Source organism: Molothrus ater, chromosome 19 (assembly GCF_012460135.2).
Source record: "Molothrus ater isolate BHLD 08-10-18 breed brown headed cowbird chromosome 19, BPBGC_Mater_1.1, whole genome shotgun sequence".
Classification (NCBI taxonomy): Eukaryota; Metazoa; Chordata; class Aves; order Passeriformes; family Icteridae; genus Molothrus; species Molothrus ater.
In genome coordinates this window covers 683,008-700,367 of record NC_050496.2, presented here as the reverse complement: position 1 = coordinate 700,367, position 17,360 = coordinate 683,008, and the positions used below count along the sequence as shown (strand labels likewise).

General features: G+C 61.4%; 1 protein-coding gene across 1 annotated transcript in view; it reads left to right on the top strand.

The window, feature by feature from the left end:
- Window positions 1–17,360, top strand: part of PIK3R5 (phosphoinositide-3-kinase regulatory subunit 5) — a 41,261-nt gene that overhangs the window by 20,352 nt on the left and 3,549 nt on the right. The window contains exons 2-16 of the mRNA XM_036394647.2: window positions 730–839; window positions 4,737–4,837; window positions 5,394–5,462; window positions 6,143–6,281; window positions 8,788–8,857; window positions 9,500–9,674; window positions 10,278–10,434; window positions 11,056–11,139; window positions 11,655–12,387; window positions 12,485–12,656; window positions 12,737–12,862; window positions 13,427–13,552; window positions 14,230–14,323; window positions 15,622–15,698; window positions 16,215–16,308. Of these exons, the coding sequence (XP_036250540.1) occupies window positions 743–839; window positions 4,737–4,837; window positions 5,394–5,462; window positions 6,143–6,281; window positions 8,788–8,857; window positions 9,500–9,674; window positions 10,278–10,434; window positions 11,056–11,139; window positions 11,655–12,387; window positions 12,485–12,656; window positions 12,737–12,862; window positions 13,427–13,552; window positions 14,230–14,323; window positions 15,622–15,698; window positions 16,215–16,308 (2,314 nt within the window). The 5' untranslated portion in view covers window positions 730–742. The remainder of the gene's footprint in view (window positions 1–729; window positions 840–4,736; window positions 4,838–5,393; window positions 5,463–6,142; window positions 6,282–8,787; window positions 8,858–9,499; window positions 9,675–10,277; window positions 10,435–11,055; window positions 11,140–11,654; window positions 12,388–12,484; window positions 12,657–12,736; window positions 12,863–13,426; window positions 13,553–14,229; window positions 14,324–15,621; window positions 15,699–16,214; window positions 16,309–17,360) is intronic.

The window sequence follows — 17,360 nt, the reverse complement described above, 5'->3', positions numbered from 1 at the left end:
GTGGCTCCGGAGCAGGGGTGGGTGAGGCTGTGATGGGCACGGCCACTGCTGGGTGGTGGCCCCAAATCCTGGCCAAATGGGCAGAGAATTGGGTGTTTTAGGATCTCTGGGAATGATATGGCTCTGTGGCGTGGGTGCTGTCCAGGGTGAAAGCAAGGGCTGCCTTGCAGGTAGTTTTGTAGCACTGGCAGCTTTTATTTCTTCTTACTCAAATATTTTTGTGCATTTCTGTTGCTTCTAAACAAGAGGCAGAGAATGTGTGGGCTGGACCCCTCTCTATGCCTTGGGAGAGGGGAATACCTGCCCCAGGGCAGGAGGGAATGGGCACCTGGGCACCTCTGATTGCTCAGGTCAGGAACATCCCCGTTACCGCTCCTGCTGTCCCAGACGTGATGTGGATTGGCTGGGATAAAACCTTCCTGGGCAGCACAGGCCATGCCAGCCAAGGCTCAGCGGGCAACCTGGGCCCCGGAGCAGAGTGGGATGTGGCAGGGCTGCAGGCACAATTTCACAATGTCCTCGTGTGCTGGGCTCACATCCCCTCGGTGTTTTCCACTATTGCCACAAGGGCACATGGAATTTCCTTCACAGTGGCCGTGTGGCAGCAAGGGGACAGTTGTGCAGCCTTCCTTGCCACTTGGGGTGGGTTTGTGACCTTGGCCAGTGACCACTGGAGCCATCAAGGGCAACCCTTTATTAACTCTCCTCCTTCTTTCCCCTTCAATCCAGGAGATGAGTTAAAATGCAGCACACCACGTGCACGGAGGACAGGATCCACCACGCGCTGGAGCGGTGTCTGCACGGGCTGGGCAGGGATGCTGTGGCCAGCAGATGGGCTGGTAGGTGACCTTAACCATGGCCTTCTCTCTCTGGGGTGCCCTGGGCTCCTGCTGGGGTGTCTCACCCAGGGCTCTGGGTCACAGGAGCTGCTGGTGCTGTCCCTGCTGGGGTGTCTCACCCAGGGCTCTCTCTGGGTCACAGCAGCTGCTGGTGCTGTCCCTGCTGGGGTGTCTCACCCAGGGCTCTCTCTGGGTCACAGGAGCTGCTGCTGCTGGAGGCCTTTCCCCTTCCAGTGCTCAGTCAGAGGTGGCATCCAGCCTGGCCAGCGCTCCTGGGCATTTGCTGGAGCAGGAGGGTGTTCCAGGACCCTGAACAGGCCTGGCCCTGCGAGGATCAGCAGGGCAGTGGTGCTGGTGCCGGCTGTCCCTGAGTGAGCTGGGCAGAGCAGAGGGCTTTGCTCAGCCCAGGAGAGCTCCTCTGTGCAATCAGCCAGCCCTGCTGGTGCTGCTGCCCCCAGGGCAGGGCTGTGATCGTGCTGCATTGTCACACACAGCACGGGGATCTTGTTATCAGCACAGGGATGTTGTTATCAGCCCAGCCCTGGCTCAGATACCTTTGGTGGTGGCCATGAAGAGCTGAGCCTTGCTGAGGGGGCTGTGAAGGATTGGGGCTGGCGTCGTGAGGGCAGAGCAGCAACGAGCAGAAATAATTCCTCAATGTCATTCTGACCTTTCTGCCTCGTAGCTGTGAGCTGAGATTAAACCACTGCCAAACCCATCTGTGGATGAAATCTGGGGGCTGTCAGATTCTGATTCCTTCTTGTCTGTGCAGTTCTTTCAACCCTTTCTGCTTTTCTTTTCCCCACCAAGACCAACAAAGAGCTGCAGACAGGATCCCACCTGCTGCCAGCTCCCAGAGGATTCCCTTTGCCACCCCTCACAACCGCTGGAGCTTTGCCATTTCCCTGCTGCAGCATCACCTGGGGGCTCAGCTGGGGCAGTCCTGCCCGAGTTTCCCGTGTCCTTGCCTTTCCCCTGCTCTGGGAGGCAGGCCCTGAAGTGTGACCCACATTGCTGGTTCCTGGAAGAGCAGCCTCGTGCTTGGCACGGTGACAGAGCGTGGCCAGAGCAGCCCTGTGTGCCCTCTGTGCCCCCAAAGCAGGTCAGTGTGTGCCCAGAGAGCAGGTCAGTGCCCAGAGCCCACCTTGCTGTAATTGCATCAATCAGTTCCTGTGTCACTCACAGCTCTCACCCCAGCCCCTCACCTCCATCATTTCTGCAGCTTGTCGGCAAAGTTTGGGGTGTGCAGGGCAGGGGTTGGGGCTGGGGGCTGTGCTGACCCCCCGTGAGTCCCATCCCAGTGATGTCCCCTGGCTCCCAGACCCTTCCTGTGCCTCTCCTGGCCTTTGCAGAAGGAGCTGGCATTCCTGGGAGAATTTGGGGCCTTTTGCACCTCAGAAATCTCCCCCTCATCATTCCTGCTCTGCCAGAAATCCGCAGCACGCCCTGGGTGGCTGTTGGTGGCTCTGCTGTGCCCCAGCCCCGGTGCTGCTGCTGCTGGGGACCCCCAGGACCCCCAGAGCCCCTCCCTGCCCCTGCAGCCTCCGAGGGGCTGCTGTCCCATCCCAGCATGCAGGGCTGGCAGGGTTTGGTCTCTGGCAGCAGGAAGGTTCAGGGAAAGTGGAGAGCATTGCCCTCAGAGCTGTCCCCTGCTGCCTTTCAGAGCCAGGGCAGAGATGTTGTCACATCCTTCCCCAAGCTACAAATGACAGTTTCATTATTGCTGTCCTGTCCAGGCTGTTGTTTGTGGCAGGGTTGATCCCCTCAAGGCAGTGAATCCTTTCATCTTGCTCTTGGCTGGGCTGGAACCTTCACCTTCCTCATTTTTCACTTCTATTTCCCAGTTCCTTTGCTTTCCCCTCATTTTACCCTTTCCACACACCAAAATAACACACATGATGTCACAGCTTTTTGGCTGAGATCTTGCTGAATTTCATAAATTACTTAAAGCTTTATTTTTCTGTGCTAACTTTCACACAAGGTTGCTCCAGAGAGGGTGAGTAATCGTTTCCAACACGTTGTTCCCCCTGAGTAAGGGATGAGGAGCTGAGGGCTGTGAAGTCAGCAAGGAGGAGTTGTGAGGCTTTGGCCATCCCAGATTTACAGCCTGGGTGAGCCCGTGGTGGATGTAAATAGAAGATTTTTCTGTGGAACTTATTGCAGAAACCAAATCAAAATGAATTGTGTGTGACTCGTGAAGATCCCCATTAGAAAAGTGCTTGGGAGGAAAACCTTCTCCTTGTGGAGGAGCCTCTTCAGGGCCGGCCTTGCTTTGTGCTGCAGGGGAGACCATGGTCAAGTTAGAATGTGAAAAGCGAGAAAAATGTTTGATTGCTTGCTGGTGAGCAGGAAAAATAAAAAAAGGAGTTTTTGGTGAAGGAGGGCGCTGGGCTTGGCTCTGGTGGTGCTGGGGACCTGGCAGGTTCTCCCCTTTGAGCTGATTTCTCCTGGTTTGTGCTGGGTTTTCCTGTGGAAATCTCTGCCCAGGCCGGGGGGCAGTGCCAGGAGGGGCCCTGTGCTGGACACCCACATCCACCTCCCGTGTCTCAGCAGCTGCAGGCTGCCTTGCTGCCCTCCCCAAGGGTGCAGGGCTGTGCCAGTCCTTGGGCCCCTCCCTGACCCAGCTGCCCCGAGCTGGCCCTTCCTTGGGGCAGTGCCAGGAGAAACCACGTCCCCCTGGTGAGGAGATGGTGCCAGTGGCTCTGGGGGAGGAGGAAACTGAGTCTTCTGCTTTCCCCCCACACCGTGGGTGTCACTTCTGGTGGCACCAGGGGCCCGTGCCCAGCACAGTGGGCGAGGGCAGCTCAGGGGGTGCCGTTTCTGCTTCGGTGCTTCTGGATTTCTGCCCGGTGCCCACTCTGAGGGGAAATGCCACCCCCTGAGCCAGGAAGGAGCTGCTCTGGGAGGCGGAGGAGGAAGAGGGCGCTTGGGGCACTTCTTAGAAAAGAAATGGCAAAGCCTCATCCTTCCGAGGCCGCCCACGGTGCTGCTGTGCACGGTGCCCATTCTTGGCACTGAGTGTGCTGTGCCTGCTCTTGGTGCTGCCATGTGCTGTGCCCACTCTCAGCATTGCTGTGTGCCTCTTGGCACTGCTGTGTGCCATGCCTGCTCTTGGCATTGCCGTGTGCCTTTTGCCATTCCCATGTGCCTCTTGGCATTGCCGTGCTGTGCCCGCTCTCGGTGCTGCCGTGCCCATTCTCAGCATTGCCACGTGCCTCTGGCATTGCTGTGTGCTTTGCCTGCTCTTGGCATTGCCATTCCCACTCTGGGTGCTGCCATGAGCTGTGCCCGTGTGCCGTGCCCGCTCTTGGCATTGCCGTGTGCCTTTTGGCATTGCCGTGTGCCTTTTGGCATTGCCGTGAGCCTTTTGGTGCTGCTGGTGACCAAAGCCAAGCCCCAGCTCCCTGGGCAGCCCTGCCCAGCTGCTGCTGCTGCTCAGGGGCTGGGCTTAGTCCAGTCACGCTCTGTGGGGTGCTGGGATAAGCCCAGCTTAGTCCTGCCCTTGCCCCAGCCCCAGCTGGGGACAGGGTGTGCCCTGGGCTGCCTGCGCTGCTGGCTGGGGCCAGGAGTGACCACGGGGCCATGAGTGACCATGGCTCTGAGAGTGACTGTGGGGCCATGAGTGACCATGGCTCTGTCCCCACAGCCAGGCCGTGAGTGACCATGAGGCCATGAGTGGCCATGAGGCCATGAGTGACCGTGGCTCTGTCCCCACAGCTGGGCCGTGAGTGACCATGAGGCCATGAGTGGCCATGAAGCCATGAGTGGCCATGAGTGACCACGAGGCCATGAGTGACCATGGCTCTGTCCCCACAGCTGGGCCGTGAGTGACCGTGGCTCTGTGAGTGACCGCAGGGCCATGAGTGACCATGGCTGACCATGCCTCTGTCCCCACAGCCGGGCTGTGCCTGAACTGCTGGAGCCTGCAGGAGCTGGTGAGCCGGGACGCTGGTAACTACCTCATCCTGGTGGAGAAGATCCTGGCCAAGACCAAGGAGGTGAGGGGGGCTGGCGGGGGAGCTGAGGGCTCTGGGGCACTGGCAGCTCCATGATGGCCTTGGGCAGAGCTGCCAGGGGACTGGGCTCATCAGATATTGCTGGGCATCAGTGCCGGGGGCTGGGTCAGCAGGTCCAGAGCTCTGGTGGCACCAGTGCTGTGTGTCCCACAAGGAAGAGCCCATCGCCATTGTTGGGGCAGCCCTGCAGGTCCCCAGGGATGGGCTTTGATCCCCCCAGGCCCTGCTTGGCTCTGTGCAGCTCCTCCAGCCTTCCCCAGCCCTTCTCTGGCCGTGTCCAAAGCATTTGGAACATTTCCTGTTGTTCCTGGTGGAGGCCTTGCTGTGGCTGTGCCAGGTGCCCTGCAGGGCTGGCACCCGGGGACCAGGGGCAGGGTCTGCCCTGCACTGCACCATGCACATCACCCACAGGGATGAGGGAATCTCCAGGGTGTGGTGATGGGATGGCAGGGCTGGAGTCTCCTGGCACCTCCAGGGATATTTTGGGTGGTGCTCGAGGCCAGCAGCTCATCCCTGTGCCCTCGGGCTGTTCCCACAGGTGCAGGAGAGGTGTGACTACGACCTGGTGACGCCCCTGGCCCTGCTCTTCTACTCAGCCGTGCTCTATGTAAGTGCTGAGGCTGCTGCACCCATCCCAGCCCGGGGCAGGCTCCAAAATCAGAGTGGCTTTGGCTGGAACTTCCCAGCCTGCTCTCATCAGCTCCTCCCAAAAAGAAAGGTTCTGTATGAATCCAGAGGGATCGGGATCGAGCAACAATTGCACGAGCAGGGAGACAAAGGGAATGAGCTTCAGGAGTTTGGAAGCTGTTTTTTAAAGGCTGGGCTAATCAGAAAGGGAGATGGACAATAAAGGGGAATTCTTTTCTTTACCCTTTATAGCTGGGCAAAACACACGGGCAACGTGAATGAAAAGGAGCAGAGCCTTCCCAGGAAATACTTTTTTTTATGATTATTATTCCCAGCACAATGCATCATTATCCCAAGGAAGTCATTGCTGCCAGGTCCTGCACAAGCACAGGCTGTGTGGAATTCATCTCTGCGGCTTGAGGGGCTTAAAAAGGAATTTATATTTAGGCTTGGGCACGTGAGCCCCGCTTGGGGAGGCGGGGAAGGAGCTCCTTGGAGCTGTGCCCGGGGGATCCTGTGCCCTTCCTTGGGAGGAGATGGGGTGGCACAGGGCACCCTCTGCTTTGCTTCTCCTCCTGGCACTGCCAGCCCAAACCCTGGGGTTGCAGGCAGCACTCGGGGTCTCTGTGCCCTCACCCCTGTCCTGTCCCTGTCCCGCAGGCTCCTCACCTCCCCCCCGGCTCTGAGCTGCTGCTGAAAGCCGCCAGCGTCTACCACGGCTTCCTGACCTGGCCCGTGCCCTACTGCGACACCTCCCGGGAGCTGCTGACCTTCATCAGCAACGAGCTCAAGGCGCCAGGTGAGCGCCCTGCCCTGCCCTGCCCTGCCCTGCCCTGCCCCAGCAGGGCCCTGCCAGCTCCAAACTCCCCCCTGCCAGCTCCAAACTCCCCCCTGCCAGCTCCAAACTCACCCCTGCCAGCTCCAAACACGGCACCAAACCTGGCATCAAACCCAGCCCTGCCAGCTCCAAACCTGGCACCAACCCCAGCCCTGCCCCGGGCTCTGCCAGCTCCAAACTCAGCACCAAACCCAGCCCTGTCCTGGGCTCTGCCAGCACCAAACCCAGCCCTGCCAGCTCCAAACTCACCCCTGCCAGCTCCAAACTCACCCCTGCCCGCTCCAAACCCGGCACCAAACCCAGCCCTGCCCCAGGCTCTGCCAGCACCAACCCCAGCCCTGGCAGCTCCAAAACTGACACCGAACCTACCCCTGCCCCAGCACCAACTCCATGCCCACAGGATGGGGCAGGAGACCTGCTCCAGCCCCAGCCCCTGCTGCCCCCCTGCCTGTGTGGGATGGGGACTCCAGGATGGCATTTCCCCGCTGCTCCCACCTGCCTCAGCCCCCAGGCTGTCACACAGGGCCAGCAGGTCACTGCCACCTCCCCTCCTGCAGGGACAGAGCCCAGACTGATGCAGGACAGGCTGCTGTGGACAGCCACAGCCTGGGGCCCCCAGGACTGTCCCCAGGACACCGGGTGACATCAGCAGAGCCCTGTCACCCCTCAGCAGGACAGGAAACCCTATGGCATCAGCAGGACCCAGCCCTTATCCATGCAGGGAGCCACATCCCCCAGCCCTGCACCCACGGGGGCCACCCTGGCCCCCACAGGTCACCCAGCACCGACTCCTGCAGGGCCGTCAGCCCCAGGGTGAGATCAGAGCTGCTGTGCTCCTGGCCAGTGTTGACAGCGGCTCGTTCTCTGTTAATCTTTGCCCTCATCACAATAAAGAGCTTTGGCCTCAGCCCCCAGCGGGTCAGGGGCAGGTGAAGCAAGGCTGGAACAGGTGGAAGGTCCTGGCAGCGGAGCAGCAGGGCACACACCTCACTGAGGGCTCCCAGGGCAGCCCTGCCACCCAGCACCTCTGGCAGGGAGCAAACCCACGGCGCTGGGAGGGGAGAGCTCCAGGGCCAAGGTCCCCACTCACGGCCTGGGGCACTGGGGGTGGCACAGGAACGGGGGCAGCAGCCCCCCCTGGCACCAGCGCCCTCCGGAGGTGGGCAAAGCTCAGCCCTGAGCAGGGCACAGCCCCACCACGGGTGTCCCCATGTCCCTGTGGCCCTGCAGCTCTGAGACAAGGCTGACACAGCCAGGCCCTGCCTGGTGGCCATGGCCAGCTGTGCTGGGGCTAAAGCAGCCAGTCCAGAGCTCAGGCTGGGATTTTTTCCCATCTTTTTGTTCCTTTGGAAGCACCTTTCATCCCATCCCCAGGTTCCCATCTCACAGGAACAGCTGCCCTGACAGAGACCCTGCATTTCCCATCCCCCAGGGCCCCCGAGCACCTTCCCAGTTTGAGGGGGTGGGGAACACCCCCAGCCCCAGGCACATCCCCTCCCAGGCCTCCCAAAGCCTGCCCAGGATCAAACCCGGCCTGCAATGTGCTCTGTGTGATAACAGCCCTTCAAAAGCCCCCGAAAGGCAGGGAGAGCAGGCAAGAAGGCTTTGAGAAATAATTGGAAGAGCTGCTCCACTGGGAACCACAGGACATCCACAAGGAGCCCTTAATTAAGAGGAGCACTGGTGCTGCCCGTGCCTGTGCCCAGAGCTGGGTCACAAGGTGTGTCTGGGCAGGAAAGAACAATGCAGGGAGTGCCTCAGCCCTGTGCAAATCCCCATGGAAGAGCAGCCTCGGAGGCTCCAGCCACCCTGATGGCCATGAATGGCCCTGCTGCTGTCCCCCTCCTGTCCCTCACACAAAGGGCAGCCTGGGGGAGCAGCCACCACGGGCTCTGGGGGGAAAGGACCCTCCAGACTGAAAGTCAGCCAGGAAATCGTTAGGGTTAGGGTTAGCCATGTGGCTAATTGCCTCTGATGCACAGCTGGGGGAGCCTGGCATGCTCCTTGCACACACCAAAACCAAGGGCCTGCCCTGCTCCTCCAGAGGAACCAGGCCCACCTTGTGCTGGACCACCCGGGCCCACCATCCTGAGGGGGGGAGCAGGGTCCTGAGCCCTGGAAAAGCTGAGCTTTGGCATGGACAGTGTGCTCCCAGGGAGGCAAGGACTGGGACAGGAGCAGCAGGGACAAAGCCCAGGGCAGGGCTGGGGCTGGGGCTGGGGCTGGGGTTTTTGTGAGGGTGTTTCCCCTGCTGCTCTGCTGCTCTCTGGGTTTTACCCTTCACATCCTGGGTTCCCTTGCCCCTGCACTGGTCCCTCACACAGAGGCTGTGCCTGGTCCCCACGAGGCCTCTCAGTGCTGCTGTTCCTGCTCCAGGCAGGGGCTCTGCCAGCCCAGCAGTGCCCTGGGGGCAGAGGCAGGGCATCCTGCAGGGCTCCAGTGCCTCACTGCTCTGCTCCCTCCCCAGGGATCACCTTCCAGAGGCTGGTGAGGACAGAGCAGGGGCTGCCTGTGAAGAACTACCAGAGCTCCACGGTGTAAGTGTGGCCAGGGGCACTGCTGGGGCTCCCTGGGACATCCCCTGGGGCTGGCACTGCTGCAGCATCTCCAGGGGCTGGGCAGGAGGGCTGGGCTGAGCCGTGGGAGGGGTGAGGAGAGCACCTGGGCCATTTCCAGAGGCTGGGACAGGGTCTGTGAGCTCCCCATGCCAGTGACCCTGCAGATGTGGGGAAGGCAAAGTCCCCTCCCTAGGGAGCTGCTGGTGTTGCAGAGCAGTGGGACACGCTGAGATCCTGATTTTGGGAGCCACCACCCCCACAGGAGCCAGAGGGAGCCCCTCCCAGCCCTGCAGCTCTGAGCAGGCAGACTCTGCTCCTTCTTCGGGGGCTGAGCCTGTCCCTGCCGTCCTCATCTGCAAGGAGGGAAATGAGGCTGGGAATGGGCCTGGGCTGTCCTTAGAGCTTCTCCTTAGAGCTGCAGCTTCAGGAGGGAGATGTTCCGGGCTCCCTCGTGTCCTGTGGGGCTGGGCCGGGCTGGGCCAGGGTGGGCTGGGCTCCAGGGCTGGGCTGGGCTCCGGGGCTGGGCTCCAGGGCTGGGGCTGGACTCCAGGGCTGGGCCGGGCTGGGCTCCAGGGCTGTCTGTGTGCCGTGGCCCGGCCTGAGCCGTGTCCCTGTCCCCAGGACGGTGCTGCTGCTGAACCGCTCGGAGGTGCAGAGCGAGTTCCTGTCCATCGCCCGCAGGCTGAGCTCCAGCGAGCCCGCCCAGCACTCCACGCTGCTGCTGCTGCTCCAGCACCTCTACCAGGCCACCTTCGGCACCCACTGCGACCTGGATGGGCTGGGCCGGCTGCTCAAGGTGGGCAGGGGCAGGGGCAGCTGCTCAGGGTGGGCAGGGGCAGCTGTTCCAAGCGGGAAGAGGCAGCACCAGCTGCTCAGGGTGGGCAGGGGCAGCTGCTCCAGGTGGGCAGGGGCGGTGCCCACCCTGGGCTGCTGCAGGAGCAGCTCTGTGCAGGGCCTGCTGCAGTCATTTCCTGCCCAAAGCGCCACTGGTTTGGCAAAGGAAAAGAGTTTGGGTAACACTTCTTGGAGGAAAAATGCACCTTTTCCCCTCCTCAGGTTAGACCTGAGGTCTGAGGTGTTTTGTGAGGTGCGTGCAGAGGGCTCTCTGATCTTTGATCCTGCCACTCCTTTCCCATCACGCAGCGGAGAGAGGAAGGGCCCCAGATTTGAAAAGCAGCAGAAATGTTTGTTTGACCAGAGAAACGCTTGGGGGAGAGGAAAAAAAAAAAAAAGCCATGAAGGAAACCCCTGGGGTGTTTTCAAAGTTATTTTTATTTACATTGGAAAAGTTTGGCGGGACTTGAGGGAGGCGGGGGCAGTGCAGGGGGAGAGCCCCCCGTTAGTGATGCTGCCCAGTGCAGGGACCCCCTGACCGTGTGCCCCCGGCTCTGCTCCGCAGTCCAAGCCCCTGGAGGAGCTCTCGGAGCTCTACGCCAGCGCTGCCGATGCTCAGGAGGCGGCGGCCGCCAGCCCCGACCCCGCGCTGGCCCGGGAGCGGCTCCAGGCCGTGCTGCGCGACATCGCCGGGGCCGCCTCCTTCCCCGGGGCCATCGCAGGTGAGCATCCCCCGGCCCTGCCTCCTTCCCCCGGCCCTGCCTCCTTCCCCCGGCCCTGCCTCCTTCCCTCGGCCCTGCCTCCTTCCCGGGGCTTTCTGCCCTGCATCCACCGGGTCTCTGCCTCCTTCCCCGGGGCTTTCTGCCCTGCATCCCCCGGGTCTCTGCCTCCTTCCCCGGGGCTTTCTGCCCTGCATCCCCAGGCCCTGCCTCCTTCCCCGGGGCTTTCTGCTGGCTCAGCCCCTGCAGCAGCAATGGGGAGAGGCTTTGCAGAGTCTCAGCCGAGTGCAATGACTGCGATAAAAAAGCACCGCCCCAGGTCCTGTTCAATAACCACACCTGAGCCACAAATGGTGTCATTTAAACAGCAACCAAACGAGTTGTGCAGCCTTTGAACATTGAGGGGTGAGGTGAAAGCGTTAAATCAGAAACTGGCTCTAGCTGTGACATCTGGTGGCCGTGGAGGTGTGAAGTGTCCCCGTGTCCTGAGCCAAGGACAGCAGCGTGCCCTGGGCTGCCCAAAGCACACGGGGGTGGGTGGGTGGCACCTCCAGGCCAGGGGAGCTGGCAGGGCTGGCCCTGGGGGACCCTGCAAACCAGCTGCTGTCCCTCCTCTCTCTGCAGGCGAGGCCCAGCCCCGCAAGCTGCACCCCTTCCCCATTCCCCCTGCACGCTGCTACACCTACAGCTGGGACCAGGACAACTTCGGTGAGTCAGGGCCCTGGCCCAGCTCTCAGCTGGGCCCCGAGCAGCTTTGGAGAAGTAGAAGGTTCCCCTTGTGCGGAGCTGGTGCTTCCCCATTCCTGGAAGGACCGTGTCTGTTCTTGGGAGGGCTCTGTGCCCTTCCCTGCTGGCCCCAGGGAGCCAGGGTGGGTCAGGGCGGGTTTGATCGGCCAAAGGCTTGGCTTTGCTCCAGTTAAACCTGGATCAGACGTGAGGATGTGGTGGAAGCTGGGTGGGAAGGAAGCAAAAGCCCAGCTGGAGTTTGCCTTTTGAGAACCCAGCCAGAACCTCGAGGAGAGAGACACAATTTTCTTTGCATTGCATCCGAGCCTTTACTGGAAATCTAAAACCTTTGGGGAGGAGGTTTCCAGCTCCTTGCTCGACACCAGGGTGGAGGAGAGCTTTGGCCAGGGGCAGCGGCAGCGGTGTCTGGGGTCACCACGTTTGCAGTGGCTCTGCTGGAGCCGTGGCAGACACCTCCTCCCTCCGGTCGCTTTCAGACATCCTCAACGATGTCCTCAGCAAGGAGTGCAGCATTGCCGAGCCCCTGGCCTCGGAGAACGAGGACGAGGAGGAGGAGGAAGAGGAGGAGGATGTGGAGACGGACGGCGGCTCCCCCGGGCAGGACTCGCTGCTGGCCCCGCTCTGTGCCCTCCCCGGGGACTCCGTGTACTCCGTGCTGGCCGAGGAGGGCTCCAAGCCCCCGCGGGTGTCCCTCTTCGCCTCCCCCAAGGAGTCCATCTCGGAGCTGACCGTGGTCTCCAGGAAGTCCCTCAAGTCCTTCGTGTCCAGCCTGAAGGACTGCATGGACAGCGGCTACGCCGAGGACAGCGACGAGAGCTCCGTGGAGGCGGCGGGCCGGCCCGAGCTGCCCAAGCAGCGCCAGTCGCTGACCAACCGGCTCTACAGACTGCTCAAGAGCAAGGGCCAGCAGCTGGTGCAGCGCCGGGACTGCCCGGGGCCGTGCTCGCTCCCGCTGCGCCGCGCCGAGAGCCTGTGCGCGCCCCCGGCGCAGCCGCGCGTCCCCGCGCGCTCCCGCCGCGCGCTCTCGCTGCCGCAGCACGGCCCGGCCCGGCCCGGCCCCGCCCCGCTCGCCCCCCGGCCCCTGGGGCTGCCCCGCCGCCCCTTCCTCAGCTGCGACGAGGAGGAGGCCAAGGCGGGCACGCTGCGCGTGGTGGTGTTCGGCTCGGACCGCATCTCGGGCAAGGTGGCCCGAGCCTACAGCCGCCTCAGGTGAGCCCCCCCAGGTGTGCCCCCCCAGGTGAGCCGGGGGCCGCGGTGCCCGCCCTGCCCGGCCCCTGGGCTCAGCGCAGCCCCTGCTCCTCGCCAGGCTCCAGGAGAGCTCCTGCCCCTCCCTGACGCGGTACTTCAGGCTGCAGTTCTTCTACGTGCCCGTCAAGAGGAGCTGCGTGGCTCCATCGACCCCGCAGATGCATCACCCTCATCCTCATCCTCATCACCACCCCTCGGCGGCCCCGGGGGAGCCCCCGCCCCGGGCACAGGTGGGTGAGCCCTCCCCGGGGGTGCTGTGGGAGCCGGGGCAGGCTGGGGACCCTCGGGGTGACCCCGGTGCCGGTTCCAGGAGCCCTCCCCGGCCGGGACAGAGAGCAGCACCAACGACATCTCCCACTACCTCGGCCTGCTGGACCCCTGGTACGAGCGCAACGTGCTGGGGCTGATGAGCCTGCCCATGGGCGTCCTGTGCCAGGTGCGTCTGTGCCAGGGGCAGGGCGGGGTGTGCCCCTTCCCCAGGGCGCTGGGGAGCTGTTTGGAGAACCTTCTGCTGTGCCACACGGACATGGGATGGAGCTGGGGCTCCTGCTGATCAGCAGGAGGTTCCCATCCCCAGCAGGGTGGGTGGGCAGGTGTGGCTGGAGGTGCCACCCACCCCATCACCCCTCAGACCCACTGTGCCACTCACCCCATCACCCCTCAGACCCACTGTGCCACCTGCCCCATCACCCCATCACCCATTGTGCCACCTACCCCGTCACCTCTCTGACCCATTGTGCCACCCACCCCATCACCCCTCATACCCATTGTGCCACCTACCCCGTCACCCCATCATCCATTGTGCCACCCACCCCATCACCCCTCATACCCATTGTGCCACCTACCCTGTCACCCCATCATCCATTGTGCCACCTGCCCCATCACCCCTGTGACCCACTGTGCCACCCATGTGTCTCCTGCATTCTCACCTGCCCCATCACCCCTCTGACCTGTTGTGCCCCCTACCCCATCACCTCTCTGACCCGTTGTGCCCCTGCAGTGTGCCAAGGCCGAGGCTGAGCCCCAGGAGGATGCCCAGGAGCAGCTGCCCATCCTGGCAGACATGATCCTCTACTACTGCCGCTTCGCCTCGCGCCCCGTGCTGCTGCAGCTCTACCAGACCGAGGTGGGCACAGGGAGAGGAGGGTGCTCTGGCTGTGGAGCAGCGGGGACGTGGCACGGCCACCACGTGCTGCTGAGGCAGAGCTCGGTCCCCTCTGGTCCCCGGTGTCCCTGGTGCCCTGGCTGATGCTCCTGGCTCAGAACTGAGAGCGGCTCCTGCCCTGACCCCGAGCAGTTTTCCACCCCAGCACATTTCCCCATGCACAAGGCAGTGCCTGGCACTGCTGCCAGCTTTTCCAGGTCGCTGGAATCTCTCCAGAGCTCTGCGTCCCAAAGCAAGCCCCTCCCTGAGGCGACTTTTCCCCACCCTGCTGTGTGCCTGGGGCAGGTGTGGTGGGGAAGGCTGAATTTGGGGTGCAGCCCCTGCTTTGGGGCTGTGCCTGGGGACCAAACAGGGCTTGGTGAGCAGAGCCACGTGGGATTTGTGCTCCCAAAGCAGTTCCCAGACCCTGCTGTTGGCTCATTGGGGTTTTTCCAATGGAGTTTTAAGTGAAAACGAGGGGTTTGGGTTGTTTTGGGGTCCAGCTAAAGGCAGGCACCACCAGGCTGCTGAAAGGTGCTTTGAGAACATGGAAGGGCTTTCCCAAAGTGACCCATCTCCTAAGGACTGAGAAGGGTGAAGGCTGCCTGGCCAGGCTGCGTCCCCTCACCCCCACGTGTCCCCTCTTGTCCCCCTGGCAGCTCACCTTCATCGGGGGCGAGAAGAGGACAGAGGTCTTCATCCACTCCCTGGAGCTGGGGCACTCAGCAGCCACCAGGGCCATCAAGGCCTCAGGTCTGTAACTGCTCCTGCACCCCCAGCTGCCCTGGGGGCTGAAACCAGGGCTGGGAAGGGAAGGGAAGGGAAGGGAAGGGAAGGGAAGGGAAGGGAAGGGAAGGGAAGGGAAGGGAAGGGAAGGGAAGGGAAGGGAAGGGAAGGGAAGGGAAGGTTTTGGGAAGGGAAGGGAAGGGAAGGTTTTGGGAAGGGAAGGAAGCCTGGGCTGCAGGAGGTGTCTGAACCAGGCTGAGCAAGGATCCAGACAGCTTTTCACTGGTCTGGGAGAGAAACATCCCAGTTTTGTATTCCCTCCAGGAGTGAAAGCATGGCAATGCCTGATTGTTTGTGCTGCTCTGAACTCTAGAATGGATTTACAATAAAACACCTCCAAGCCCGTTTCCTTCCTCTCATCAGCACCTGCCAAATGCAGTTCTTTATCTCTCCTTGTTATGCTTGCTCTCTGTGCTCTGTCCAGAAGTGTCACTGATAAAATCCCTCTTTTCATCTCCTTGTTTTCCTGGGCGAAGCCAGATTTGTGTGTGTGTGCTTGGAGCCTTCCGGGTGTCGTTTTTCGTGCTTTTATGTCACAAATTTGTAACGTTAGTGCTGTTCAGAGAGCAGAAGCGGCGGCAGGGACATCTGGCTGCAGTTCCTCGGGCACCCAGCCCGGGATGCTCTGCTGAAGCGCAGCTCACACAGACACCTCATGGCCAGCCCCAGCACTGCACCCGAACGCGTTCCTCGGGGCTTTAACCAGCTGCTTTGGTGGGAGCTCTGCTTGTCCTTCAAAGCAGAGCCCATGAAATTCCCCCCTATGCAGTGTGACCCCCCTGCTCCCCCAAAACCAGGCTGGGGCAAAGAGCTCTTAGCCCCAAGCCATGAAACACCCCCAGTGCTGAATCCGATGTTTGCCCTTGGCTTGTCTGGCACTGCTTCACAGCTGCAAAAACTTATCCAGGGGGACAAGAACAGTTAGGAAGTGTCAGCCCAGTGTTTCAGGCTGACGTAACGTGGGCAGAAACCTGCCTGAGCAAACAGGAGCAGGGGGAGCACTGTGGCCTTTGCTGCTCTGTGTTTTCCCTGAGCTCTGACCCTTCTGCACCGGCTCAGCCAGAGCCACTTTCAGTTCTGCTGAGTGGTTTTGTGTTGTAATTCCTCCCTGGATTCTTTGCTTTCTGCAGCTTTTAAGCCCCCTTTTCTCAGTTTTGCCCTTTTGGCCCACAGCTGTGCTCAGCAAGCCCTTTTCCCCTTCCTGACGCCCCGGGTGTGCTGCTGTGCCAATCCCCCGTGTGATGTTTGCTCCTTGTTCCCTGCAGGTCCAGGCAGCAAAAGGCTGGGAATAGATGGAGACAGGGAAGCAATCCCACTGACACTACAGATTGCATACAGCAAGGTCAGTGCTGGCACTGCTGGGGCACCTCCAGAGCTGGGGACAGCTCTGGGACACTCATGGCAAGGACATGGAGGGGCTGGAGCGTGCCCAGGGAAGGGAATGGGGCTGGGGAAGGGGCTGGAGCACCAGGAGGGGCTGAGGGAGCTGGGAAGGGGCTCAGCCTGGAGAAAAGGAGGCTCAGGGGGGCCCTTGTGGCTCTGCACAGCTCCTGACAGGAGGGGACAGCCAGGGAGGGGGTGTCAGGCTCTGCCCCAGGGAACAGGGACAGGAGGAGGGGGAACAGGGAGTTTAGATTGGATATTAGGGATTATTCCTTCACTGAAAGGACTTTCCAGCCCTGGCACAGCTGTGCAGGGCAGTGGTGGAGTCACCATCCCTGGGGATGTTTAAAAGATGTGGGGTTGGTGCTTAAGGATTTGGTAGGGTTAGATTTAGGGTTGGATGTGACCTGAAAGGCCTTTTCCAAGCTGAATGGTTGTGTGCTTCTCTCTGCTGGGCTCTGGCTGCTCCCTGCAGACAGCTGCCAGTGGCAGGAGTCACTGGAATGACGTGGAGAAGGTCTGCACGTCTGTCAACCTCAGCAAGGCCTGCAGGAGGCACGAGGAGCTCGGTGGGTACGAGGTGGCAGTGCCAGGGGAGGCGGGGGGCACTGGGGGGGCAGGGAACCCTGTGGATCTCCTGGCTGGAAAATGAGGGAGGTGAGAATGCAGGAGACACCTGGGAGTCCCTGATGCTCCCTCAGCTGTGCTGTAGTGTTGGGTGTGTGCCAGTCCTCAGCACCACGTCGGGGACAAAGGACGTGTCCTGTGCCACTGTCCCAAAGCCTCCAGCTGGGAGAACATCCCCTAGGGATGGGGCTGGGATGGCTCAAACACAGGCTGTCACTGGGCAGCACTTGCTTAGCAAGGAGGAACAGCAGGTAAAACTCTGCAGGTGAAGCAGGACCAGGGCCAGGTGCTGGTCCTGCATCCACAGCAGCTGCCTCACATGTGCCCTCAGCACACCCTTCCTGCAGCCTGCTTCCCTTCCTGCAGCTCAGCCACAGCTCCCAGCCACCTGGCCTGGCCTCAGGACCTTTGTTCGAATCAGGTTTCCAGTTAATCAGGTGTCCAGTTAATCAGGCTCTGAGCCTTTCAAAAGATCCAAGGCTCTGGCTCTGTGGTGTTTTTGGTTTGCTCTTGTTTAAGAGCTGCTGGTTTGGCCCTCAGACACATGCAGTTCTGAGACAGCTGAGGGGGTTCAGGTCCTTTTTCCTCGTGTGCCTGTGCCCAGCAGGTGTTTGTCAGCAGGATAATCGGGGTGTTGCACCAAGCAGGAGACATCCCTGATGCTCCGTGGAGCTCCCCACTGTCCCTCCTGCCCCTGCCCATCCCTGGAGCCAGTGCTGAGAGGAAAGCATCAGGAATGGGTTTGTCACCCCCTCTGAAGGCTGAGTTGGATGTTCCTGCTCTCGTTCAGGGCTGGCATCAGGGGCGCCCTCAGCTCCTCTCTGTGAATCTCCATCACTCCAAGAGGAACCCGATCCCCCTGGCCCCGTGGTTCTCCCGTTCCGCACTTTGGCCACGGGATGTCACTGTCATCCCAGGCACCAGGAGCTGCTGCAGCCCACCCGGAGCAGCTGCCCCTGCCCACCTTGAGCAGCTTGTTAAAGTAACAGAAATA